The 12662-nt window shown below is 52.9% G+C and overlaps 2 protein-coding genes across 2 annotated transcripts in view; both read left to right on the forward strand.

Annotated features, from left to right (window-relative positions):
- The window catches only part of LOC129471676 (inactive rhomboid protein 1-like), a 29645-nt gene extending 27494 nt beyond the window's left edge, over positions 1-2151 (forward strand). Inside the window, 2 exon segments of the mRNA XM_063630805.1 lie at positions 59-1243; positions 1245-2151. Of these exon segments, the coding sequence (XP_063486875.1) occupies positions 59-1243; positions 1245-2069 (2010 nt within the window). The 3' untranslated portion in view covers positions 2070-2151.
- Positions 1-12662, forward strand: part of GRIP2 (glutamate receptor interacting protein 2) — a 112119-nt gene that overhangs the window by 28537 nt on the left and 70920 nt on the right. The gene's annotated exons all lie outside the window — the stretch shown is intronic.

Genomic DNA, 12662 nt, shown 5'->3' on the forward strand with positions numbered 1-12662 from the left:
AATTTCCTATCAATGGAATAATATAGCATATATTCACTGTCCAGCCCTTTTCATTCAGCATGATGTTTTTGATATTCATCCGTTTTGTTGTATGTTGCGCATTCTTTTTCATTGTTATGTAAACTTCCATTGCGGGAAGCCAGAGTTGGTGGCCAAGATGAGCTTGCATGCAGCCGCAACACTGATGAAAGGCTGCTCGGTTAGGGATGGCACCTTGCACTGGGCATAGCGTCGAAGCTTCACTCCAGCCAGCTTTCTGGTGGAGGACACGAATTTCCCTGATGAGCTGGACATATCCTTCTTTGCCCAGGAAGGTATCCTCCATGAAGAACTATCCACATACCCGGACGAAGTTTTTGAGTCCCCATCAGAGGCAGCACTCAAGGACTGGGAGGAGGCACCGGAGCAGGAGTACCTCACTGGCGGGGCCCTGGACCGCAGTGAGCTTGAGCGCAGCCACCTGATGCTGCCTTTGGAGCGAGGCTGGCGGAAGCAGAAGGAAGACACTGCAGCCTCGCAGCCCAAGGTGCGGCTGCGACAGGAGATGGTGAGCACCGCGGGGCCGCGGCGGAACCAGCGCATCCTGGTGCGGGTGCGCAAGCTCTTCGCCCGGGAGAAGCGACTGTATGGGCTGAGCGTGGTGGGACGGCTCACCAACCGTACCTACCACAAGCACATCGACGCCTTCGTCAAGCGGCAGATCGAGGACATGGACAGCCACAGGCCCTTCTTCACCTACTGGCTCACCTTCGTGCACTCGCTCGTCACCATTCTAGCCGTGTGCATCTATGGCATCGTGCCCGTGGGCTTCTCACAGCATGAAAAAGTGGACTTGGTGCTGTGGAACCACTGGGTCTACGAGAACGTCAAGTACGTGCAGCAGAACTTCTGGATTGGGCCCAGCTTGGAGGCCCTCATCCACCTGGGCACCAAGTTTTCGCCCTGCATATGCCAGGATCCGCAGGTGCACAGCTTCATTCGCGCAGGGCGCGAGCAGGTGAAGCACTCGGCCTGCTGCATGCACAACGACAGGTCGGGCTGCCTGCAGACCTCGGAGGAGGAGTGCTCATCCATGCTGGCAATGTGGGTGAAGTGGCCCATCCATTCCAGCGCCCCAGAGCTTGCCGGCCACAAGAGACAGTTTGGCTCTGTCTGCCACCAGGATCCCAGGGTATGTGATGAGCCCTCCTGGGAAGACCCCCATGAGTGGCCAGAAAACATCACCAAGTGGCCGATCTGCACAAAAAAAAAACAGTGCCGGGAACCACACAACCCTTCCCCACATGAACTGTGTCATCACAGGACGGCCCTGCTGCATTGGCACCAAGGGCGGGTGTGAGATCACCTCCCGGGGGTACTGTGACTTCATGAGGGGCTATTTCCATGAGGAGGCCACGTTCTGCTCTCAGGTGCACTGCATGGATGATGTGTGTGGGCTCCCGCCTTTCCTCAACCCTGAGGTGCCTGACCAGTTCTGCCACCTGTGGCTGTCCCTCTTCCTGCACACCAGGATCCTGCACTGCCTGGTGTCCCTCTGCTTCCAGATGACCGTCCTGCGGAACCTGGAGAAGCTGACAGGATGGCACCGCATAACCATCATCTACCTGCTGAGTGGTGTCACTGGCAACCTGGCCAGTGCCATCTTCCTGCTGCACCCAGCAGAGGTGGTTCTGGCTGGCTCCCAGTTTGGCATCCTGGCCTGCCTCTTCGTGGAGCTCTTCCAGAGCTGGCAGATCCTGGAGTGGCCCAAGCTGCTGGCTGTGGTGCTCTTCCTCTTCACCTTTGGGCTGCTACCCTGGATCGACAACTTTGCCCACATTTCGGGGTTCATCAGTGGCCTCTTCCTCTCCTTTGCCTTCTAGCCCTACATCAGCTTCGGCAAGTTCCATCTGTACTGGAAATGCTGCCAGATCATCATACTTCAGGTGGTCTTCCTGGGCCTCCTGGCTGGCCTGGTGGTCCTCTTCTACTTCTATCCTGTCCGCTGTGAGTGGTGTGAGTTCCTCACCTGTATCCCTTTCACTGACAAGTTCTGTGAGAAGCACGAACTGGTCGCTCAGCTCCACTGAGCTGGCTGCGGGCTCCAGGCGCCATGCGCTCCAGCAGGCCAGAGCCAGACACGACAACCCTGAGCCTCACAGGCTTACGGGAGTCACCTGCTCCATGTGGGGACTGGCCTGTTTCCTGAAGACAGACCTCTTGTGCCTTGTTCATTTCTGTTGAACCCCTCGTACTGCTGGGCATTTATTGTACTACTTCCCGTGATAATCTTCTAACTTGTCTCTTGATGACCACCTCATGTGGCCAGTGGATGGACTGGGAGCGTTTTAGGAAAAAAAAAAGTTCCATTGCATGAATATGCCACCATTTTTATTGATCTCTTCTACTGTGGTTGGACTTTCAGTTGGTTTCAATTTTTGACTTTTATGGAAAATGCTGCTGTGAATACTCTGGTGCCTAAACATGCCTCTGGTACCTAAATGCATACATTTCTGTTGAGTATATACCATCAAGTGGAATCACCAGCCCATAGGCTATGCATATTTTTAACAGCTTTATTGAGATATATTTTAGAATATACATATCTTGAAATTTTAATGGATACTGTCAAACACCTTTCCAAAGTAGCTGTACCACTTTACATCACCACCAGCAGTGTCTGAGAGTTCCAGTTGCTCCACATCCTCAGCAATCCTTGGTACTGTCAGACTCCTTACTTTTGTTTTGCCATGAATTTATATTTCCATCAAGCTTCCCAGGGGATTCTCAACTCTTGCTGTGTATCAACACCACCTGGTGAGCTTTAAGAATACAGACCCTGGGACCCTGCCCAGGTTATTCTGAGTCAGAGTCCCCTGAATCAGGGTTGGGGCACAGATGTGTGCAGATTGAACAAGCTGTACTCCCTCATGTTCCCTACAGTAAGCCTCTGTTCCTCCAGCTCCCCTGCCAGGTGATGGTTCAGCTTCTTATTTATCCCTGGTTCTCGATGACCACTTTACTTAACCTCAGGCTGTCATTCTTCAGGCATGAGGCCCTTCTCTGGCGGGAGCATTGGTTTCTGTCCAACTGCTGAGATCTTGTCTGTGCCCCGGTGTCTTGGGAGGTGCGGTGTGGGTAGGGATCTGAGGAGGGGGTGGGAGGCATTGGAGGGCAGCTTCATCCAGTGCAGACGGTGGCTCTGAGGGTCCCCTGGTTTCCACTGCGACCTTCATAGACTGTGCCTTAGTGACAGCCGTGCCTGGAGGGAGGGGAGATCTGACGGGCGCTACTTGAGGGTAATGGGTGACACCAGGGTTGCAAACACAGATGCCTCTGAGGCCAGGCAATGTGAGTGAGGAAGGTGGGCCTGGAATAAAGCACACACATGCCCAGGCACACACAGACACACACCTGCACATACAGACACTCTCCTAGACACATTCTCTCACACACACAGAAAAGCAGAACATCCAAGCCAGCCGTTCTCAACAGGGGGTGATTTTTTTTTCCCCAGGGGACATTTGGCAATCTCTGGAGACATTTTGGGTCGTCACAAGTGGGGAGAGGGTGTGTGCCACTGGTATCCAGTGGTAGGGGACAGGGATGCTGCCAACACCCTACAGTGCACAGGACAGCTTCCCACCACCACAAAGAATTGTCTGGCCCAAAATGTCAATACTGCCTGAGGTTAAGAAACCCTGACCTAAAAAAAGTTATCTGTTTCAGCTCACATGAAAGTTTCCTTCATTTCAAAAGCAGAACTTTTACCTTATAGCTTTATTTTAGGTTGAATTGCACATCAGGTCGAGCGCCAGCTTCTCACTACTGGGTAGCTCCGGTAAAAGCAGTGCCTCTTGGGCTATCTGGGGAAGGCCAGTATTTTCTTTTTACTTTCAATCCACTGGAGACTGATACATTTGAGAAAAATACACTAACAATGAGTTATTGAAAAATGAAATTAAAAAAACAAAGACATGAAAAATATAAGCCACTGATCAGGCACTTGGATATTGTGGCAGTGTGTGAAATTGCTGTAATAGTTTCCAACCGTTGGTTCCCAAATGTTTGTTTCCAAACGTAGCAATCACTGTCCAGCAACAGCTAGTTCAAAGACAGGACGGGACCTGCAAGTGCACTTCGCGTAGCTCTGCTTTTAATCTGACTGAGGCTCTGATGGCCTCAGCACCCCTGGTCCCGGCCCCAGCTGGCCCAGACACCCTCCACTGTGCCCAGGGCAGCTCCCCTCCTGGCCCCCTGGCTCTGACTTCCTGCTGCTGCTTCAGTGTAAGGGTCATGACGCCATCCCAAGTGGGCTGTCTCTGTCGGCAAGATGCTGATCTGGGGTCAGGCTGGGACACACATGCTCCGAAGACCAAAGAGGAACAGCTCTGTGATGCTGGCAGGAAGGAGGTGACAAAGGGGATTGCATCACACACACAATTGAACGTTAGACACCCTGTTTTCAAAAGTCCTTCCTCCTCTGGGGCATGTCTCCCCCATCCTTCCTCTCACCTTCACCCCATTGCCACAAGCCCCTCTTCCTTTGCTTGGGCTCTGGGGCCAGACAGCCTGGGTTCAAATCCCAGCTCTGCCACTAGTCAAGTGGGTGACCTTGAGCAAGCCATGTCACCTCTCCGAGCCTCAGTTTCCTCCACTGTAAAATTGGGACAATTATAGTCCTCGTGCAAAGGTTTTTGTGAGAGTTAAATGAGTTCATATACATAAAGTGCTTAGAACCGGGCCTGGCTCGACTTCTGCCTCTGCCACAAACCAGCTGTGGGACCACGGCAGGTCACTTCCCTGGCAAGTGGTGGTCCTTGAAGTTAAAAATGCGGCCTCACAGGGTGCTTGTGAGGCTCTGGAGGAAAACGCATATAAAAGGTGCAGCACAGAGGCTGAGACTGGAAGGAGCTGCACCGGTCGCAGCAAGAGGGGGTGGTGGAGGAAGCGGCGCTGGCTTGTGTGTGGCTGGTGTGAAAATATTGCAGCACCCCCACACTGGCTGGGAAACAACTGGTTCCCCAAGGTCTCCCCACCCAATGTCTCCAGGTCTCTCCCCCAGGACCCTTGGATCTCCCACAATCCAGCAACCAGAACTTTAATGTGTGGCCCAGCAGGGCCCTGGCCATCCTGATTGGCCAAGCCCATTGCCCTGCCTGTATCCCCTAGGCCTCCCTGGGACTCCCCCAAGGCAGCGGACTAGGCACCAGGCCCTAAGGATCCAGTGGCTTAGAAAATGTGCCCTCTCTCCTGGCCTCAGTTTCCCCATCTGTAAAGTGGGTGGGGTGTCGTTTGGACCAGAAGCTTTCTCTGACACAGCCCGATTCTAAGAATCCAGCCTTCTGCAACCATGTTAATCATTTTCTTCCCCAGAAGTCGTAATTCCAGGCAAGCAGGCACAACTCAGTCTTGGCTGTCACTTCTGAATCAGGGACAGGAAGGAGGCCCCGAGTCCACTGCAGAAGATGGAAAGTGGGTGGGAGGCAAAGCCCCACAAGGCGGGGGCGTCTGGGCAGAGTGGGGAAGGCTGTCACTGCAGCCCCTCCCCGTAATCCTGATGGCCCAGCTTCTGCCTGTCAGCTGGATTTATTACTCTGCTAGCTGCCCGGCCAGCATTTTCCCCAGCATTTTCCCTGCATTACCCCTACAACAGCCCTAGTGAGCAGGTGAGGAAGCCGAGATATGGAGAGGGCAAGTGATGCTCTGGAGGCCACACAGCTGGTGAAGGGCAGAGCTGAGGTTGGAGCCTTGGTTGTCTGACTGCACGGCCTGCCCATGGGGGTTGTTTGCTAAGTGCTCATGGTGTACTGACCTCACGCTCCACATCCAGGTCCAGAAAGCTGGAACACATCCCTAGCTACTTCCTCCCTCACTCTCACCTGTCCCAACCTATGTAGGGGCCCCATCCCATCTCTCTCTCCCTCCTACACAGGCATACTTCTGGACCCCTTCCCAGTTTTGCTCTGTGGCTGATCCTGGCACTAGTGTTGGGGGTGGGGATGGTCCACTTCCAATCTCAGACCCCAGACCTGTGCCACGTGAGTCAGGTATGAGTCCCAAGGAGACGCTCATGACAGAATGAGAGAGCACAGGCCTCGGAACAAGACGGCCTGGGTTTTAATCCCAGCTCTGACACTCCCTTGCTGTGTGACACTGGGCAGGTGACTTAACCTCTCTGAGCCTCAGGTTCCTCCTCTGTAAAGTGAACATACTTCTCCTGGCCTCACAGGGCTGTGTGTGTCTATAATAAGTCACTACTTTTCTTTAAAACATGTCCGCGACTTGCTGCCTCTTATGGACCTGGTCTGCGTCCCGGCGTCTATTAGTTGCATGGTTGCAGTGGCCTCTTCACTGGTCTTCCCACCTCCACCCTCACTCCCTCCTCAGTCTGTCCCTCCTCTGCAGCCACAGGGATACTGTTAAAACCTAGGTCAGATCACTCCCTCCTCTATTCAACACCCTCACATGGCTCCCACCTCCCTCTGAGGAAGACCAAAGTCCTCACTGCAGCCAACCTGGCCCTTGGTGGTCTGCCCCTGGGACCTCCCTGACATCCTTTCTGCTACTCCCTCCATCACTCAGCTCCAGCCCTGGCTTCCTTGCTGGGCCTCAAACACACCAGGCACAGTCCTGCCCCAGGACCTTTGCATGGGCTGTGTTCTTTGCCTGGCTCAGCAATCTGCATGGTTGGGCATGGTTGGGTCCCCTATTCCCTTCATTTGTGTGAAGACTTGATCACAGAGACCTCCCCCTACCTCATAACCATCTCACACCACTTCATTTTTCTTCAAAGCACTTATTTCAACCTGTGTTGTATTACATATGTATCATGTCTTTGTCTCTCTGTGTAGCATGTAAGTGCTGGAAGCTTTATTCACTGCTGGAGCATGAGAGCTGCCCAGCACATGAGCAAGTGAATGAATGATGGGCACTTTGAATGCTTTGGGCCTGGGAATAAATGCTACTGGATTATACTGCTGTCATCATCATTACTGTTTCTCTCAATGCTCCCACTGCCAGGGCCTCATGAAAATCCTTGTTTGAGGACTAGAAGAGTCCCCAATGCATGTTGTGACCTTGTTATCACCCCTGGTTTTCCTTGTCCCTGGACTGGTGGCATCATCCTGAACGTCGTGCTGTCTCTCCTGACTCCTGGGATGCCATGACTCCTGGGATGCCATGTGATACTGCAGCCCAGAGGCATGCAGGGTCCCCAGGGAGGGCATGAGGGATGGTTGGCCTCACTGAGCGGGATCCCATGCTGCAGAGGCAGGGGGTTTAGAATGACTTGTAGCTAGGATTCCTCTTAGGGGCCTGCTCTCTTCTTCCTTGTAGGTATTTTTTCCAGTGCTCAGGAACAGATTGGAAGGGTGTTTGGAACCAAGGGTCCTGGGTTTGAGTCCTAGCCTTGCCCTCACTGCTGAGTGAGTTGCATAAGAATCTGCCCCAAACTGAAAGGGAAATCGAGGGGAATCATTGAATGCTCCAGCTGGCCTCAAGGGGCAGGACTGAGGGCAAAGAGCAAAAAGATGCCTCAAGGCTGGGCAGTTGACGTTCATTCGTTCATTCATTCAAGTGAGTCCTTTGGGAGCTACAGAAGATTGTAGAGAGGGAGAGAAGTGATGTGACCATTTCACAGATTATTGGAGGTGAGGTTGACCCTACCTTTGATTATTGGACCCCACCTCCAATAATCAGAAAGGACCTCAGAGAGGGCCAACTTCCTAATTTTACAGTGGGGAAACTGAGGCCCAGAGTAGGCAGAGAATCATCCCAGGTCACACAGTGGCCATGTGACTGCATCTCTCACTGGAAGCCATGGAAAGGGGAGTTTTCCAGGGTTAAGGGCAAGATTGGAGGTCTCTGGAGCTAAGGGCAAGATTGGAGGGGTCAGGGGCTGTGAAAAGGAGCTTTTAGGGGGTCACGGCTTGCTTGGTGAGCAACACGGATGGCTTACACTGTCCCTTTGAACACTGAATGATCTGAGGTCCAATGATGTTGATCGCCTTGCTCTGTCCCCACCCTGACTCTGATAACCTGTGGTTTGGCTCCACTCGCTGCCGTGGCTTCTGTCTATAGTTCTGGCATTGTCTGCTGCGGTTCTAATGGCCTGTGGTCAGACCACAGTGTGGTGGGTATGGATCCATGAGCGTAATGCCCTGCAGTTCTTGAGCCACCATCTGGGGCTTCCTGAGGCTAACATTCTGTGGCTCCAGGGTTTCAATTTTGTGTGCCCCTGTGGGCTGTCGCCCAGTCCTGTGGTGTGTGGCTCTGCGTCCCTGTGGGCTCTGTGGCCTTGGGAGCTCTGTGGCCTTGTGGGCTATCACCCAGTCCCCTGTGGTCATGTGGCTCTGTGATCTTGTCTAAGAGCCCTGTGGCTCTCGTGGTCTGTCACCTAGTTTCCTGCTGGACTCTGATTCCCACACTACGGTGGCTCATTTGAATGGCCAGAGTCATGGGACTTTGTCCAGGTCATTGACCCTGCTGACCTGGAGAAAGATCACACAGATATTGGCCATCCTGCAGGAAGGCTGGGCTGTCTGAGAGCCTCAGGGCACTGCTGGGATGCGCTCCTCCCTTTCTTCATCTGGGGCTAGAAGCCTCCGTGCCGTGACCCACAGGAAGCAGCACCCAGAGATGGCCTTGCCACTAGCAAGCTATGAGTGAGCTGTGTCACCTCAGGCACCCTCCTTTCTCTGTGCTTGAGCTTGGCAGTTTTGCGGGTGAGATGCATGGCATCATAGGGGCTGTGCTGGTGACGAGATGGCCGGGACAAGCTCCAGGGCCCCTCTGTGTGGGCTTCCAGTTTTCTGTGGGCCGGGTGGGAGGTACAGACCTGCAGACTGCCCTCAGGAAGGGCAATGCTGGGACGTAGCTCCCTGCAAGGGTCTGTCACACCCACTTTCCCAAGGCAGTGCTGTGCTGCTGGCCACTTACACTGAGGATGCCAAGGCCCGGAGTGGGTAAATTTTACACAGCCCCTTCTCATCCTGTGGCACAACCCTGCTCTCCCACCTCTCTGGGCCTTCAGGACTTGGGGTGTGGGATCTGTTGGGGAGGTAGGGAGAGAGGAGGCAGGGTCCTGCCCAGCTGTGCCGGTCGGTTCTTGTTGCCATGTGGAGGCTGGAGGCCTCTTCCTGTGTTTGTGAGGGCCTGAGAAGCCCTGTTAGTGTGGGGGTCCAGCTCCACTCCAGCCACCGGCCCGACAGGCACATCTGCTAAGTGGGAACAGCAGCCCTGACTGGGAGCCCAGCACTTGGGTTCAAGCCCTGACTCTGCTTTCAATGGACTCTGTGACCTTGAGCTTGTTTTTTCCCTTCTTAATTAACCCACCTGCCAGAGAGGACAAGAACCCCTCATGTAACACTGTCTCCCCAAGGGTAGACCCAGCCTTTGCCCCTTTCCCTTAATTCTTGCCTCGTTTCCCAGATGAGGGTCTCACTGGCTAGTGCCCAGGGAAGAGCGGGAGCCTGATCCCACTTCCCACTTCTGACCTGGAAGAGCCCTCCCAACCCCCAGAAATGCCAGGCAGACCCCCTGGCACAGAGACCCTGAGTCACTGGAGCTCAGCTGCCTGGCCATGGGCTGTGCTGTGCCCCTTGTGCTTGGTGTGCCGTGTTTGCTGTATTGAGTCACACCACCCACACGCTCGCACGGAGCTGAGAAAGTGGCACGTCTGTGTTTAGAATAGCAGGGTGGGTCCCAGGGTGGGCCTGGCCAGCACCTGATTCAGACTCCCACTCGGCTCCAAGCTGCATGACCTTGGCCTTCTGCCTGATCGCCCCATTCATGAGTGTAATCAGGCCCCATGTAGTGGGGTGTTGGAGAAGGTTAATGTGCATCCGGGGCTGGGAACAGTGTCTGCCTTTGCCACAGAGTGATCATTAACGTGATTCATCTTTCTCCTCTTTCCCCATTTTTCAGATGAGGAAACTGAAGCTCTGCAAGAGAAATGCCTGGTACATAATTTTAAGACAGTTCCCACGCACGGAGCCCTTGCAAGCTCCAGACTTGTGTCATTTTCATGAAACTATCACACTGCCGGGTGCCTGTGTGATGCTATACTTATTGACTTTAGGGATGGCTAAGCAGCATGGGATTTGAATCCAGCACTGTTTGACTCCGAACCCCCTCAGCAGGCCATCCCCGCCTGAGACATGGCAGGTGTGGGGAGGGAGCCTGGGGTCAGAGTGGAGGAGGTGGCCGGCACTGCCGTGGCCTGGCTTGAGGAGGAGGCCCGGTGGAGCTGCAGCCCCGTGGCACACAAGGACCCTAGTGGCATTTCCGACACCTCCACCCACGCAGCCCACGATTTAATCTGTGTGCTTGTGAATGGTGCCTGCCCAGGCTTTTGCTCCTAATGATTGCTCTTTAAAGGCAGTGCCAGGAATATTAACAGGCATGCCACCTGTTTCTTGGCAGGTGGCCCTGTGGGTGCACCTGTCGGCCAGCCGCCCTAGCCCATATTGAAAACGCTTGGTGGCATTTTCTTTCTTGGCTCGGGATTGTCTGGGAGCCATCAGATGGATGAGCTGCTTCCCCTGGCAGGGTTTTAGCCTCCCTTGGGGCTGCTTCCTCTGCTTCCTGAGCCTCAGAGCGGGTCTGGTGAGAGTGGAAGGCAGGAGATGGGTAGGGGTGGAGGGGTTTATTAGAAATCCTTCCTCTGCCACTTGGTAGCCATGTGAAGCAGAAGCAGCCGCTTTCTTTCTCTGAATGGCAGTGTTCCCATCTTCATTATAGGGTAGCAAGGTGACAGTGACTCTCCACCCCAGTGTTCAGTAGAATCACTGGGGAAGCTTAAAAAGTGGCCACTGCCTGGATGCCACCCCCCAAGTTTCTGATTCAGCACTAATTCTTTTAAGCTCCCCTGTAATTCTAGCAGCCAGGTGACATCACCTTATGATAAGGTGAGGCTTGATGACTGTGGAGCCCCGAGTTCTGTGCCCTTCCCCTACACCCCTCCTCCCTGCCTTCTCCCTCCAGCAGCCAGAGGGATGGTGTTAAAGCCCCAGGCAAAGCTCCCACATCCTCAGAGGACAAGCCAGATCCGCAGGAGACCCTGCATTGCCTGCCCTTCCCCGGACCGTCCAGGCCCATGCCGCTCCTCTTCCCTCAGGGGCACACTCTCCCCCAGCCCCCGCCCGCCAAGGCACCCTCCCTCTTTTAACCCTTTCTCTAAATGTCACCTTTGTAGTGAGGCCTTTTATGACTCCCTCTTTTAATTTTTATTTTATATTTTAAATTTTCATTTACTTCCAAATAGCACATATAACACAGGAATACCCCTGAGGCATTTTAAGGGAAAATCGCAGACCTTTTTTTTTTGTTTCGTCTGTATCTCCACAGATAAAGACTTTTTCTCAACTCTAATTACAACAACAGCAGCAACCCAACAGAATTAACCATAATTTCTTCATATCATCTCGTACCCAGTCTTCGTGCAATTTTCCCTGGTTGTCTCCAAAATGTCTTTTCATGATCGGTTTATTCAAATCAGGATTCAAGTAAGGTCCCTTGCCGCATTTGGTTGATGAGTCTCTTATGTCTCTTAATCTGTAACAGTCCCTTTTCCCTCTTTTTTTTTCCCCCACTCTCGTTATTTGTTGGAGAACCCAGGCCATTTTTCCTGTGGAATGTTCTTGTGGTATCATTTAGTTCATTCTTCTGCCCCATTGTACTTTCTCCCAACTGATATTTGGGGCTAAAGCTGGATTTGATTCAGGTCCAATTTTGCAGGAAAGAATCCATCTCAGGGAATGCTGTGGGCTTCCTTCCACGTCCCATCTGGGGCCCGTAAGGCCACGTAGTTCCACTCTGGGTGATGCCGAGACCTGTCCGGGAGTCCGAGGACCGTCCGCCTCGTCCCTCTGTCACAGAGTCAGTGCCGGATCCTTTATTTCACTAGGATTGCAAAAAGGTGGTTTTCCAATTCCGCCATTTCTTCAGCACTTATCTGCTGTGGTTCTTCTCTGAAGGATGCCTTTCCCTTATTAGGGCCTCCTAAAACGCTGCGTATACAGGAAACACAGGCAATGTGCTTCATTCTTTACCTTCATGTATCTGTTCACAGAAAAATGATGTGGTATCTTAACCACCCCCAAAGGAACCAGCCAGCTTTTATTTTTTTCTTTTCAGAATCAATAGGAACACATGGATCTCTATAGTTATGTAGTCATGATTCTTTTCTGATGTTCAAGTTGTCCCAAATTTGGCCGGTGGGAGACCCCTCCAGCTGGCTTCTGTGTCCTCCCAACTTTCCCCACTCAGACCCTGAGCACTTCCTTACTTTCTGAGACTACAAGAAAGGCTCATCTTGTATTTTCCCTGCCTCAGCCCTACAATCATCCATTGCTTTCAGGAGTCCTGGGGGTCCTTTTGCTGGGCAAAGGAATTTAGAGTCCAGAGTCTGGGTTCTGGGGGGACCAGCCCCTTTGTAATTGGCAACATCAACTTCTGTACTCCAGTACTCCTCACTTGCTCTGTTTATTTCTTGCAGCATTCACCTCGCAACATGTTGCATCCTTTACTTATCTGTTACATCCGTCATTTACCCTGTCTTCCTCACTAGAATATTAGCACCTTGAAGCCTTGGTGGCTGTACCTCCACGCTTGGCACACAGAGGGTGCTGAATAAAGATCTGCTGGATGAGCAAATGGATGGAGAGATGGATGGATGACCT

The sequence above is a fragment of the Symphalangus syndactylus genome, chromosome 21 (genome assembly GCF_028878055.3).
Source record: "Symphalangus syndactylus isolate Jambi chromosome 21, NHGRI_mSymSyn1-v2.1_pri, whole genome shotgun sequence".
NCBI lineage: Eukaryota > Metazoa > Chordata > Mammalia > Primates > Hylobatidae > Symphalangus > Symphalangus syndactylus.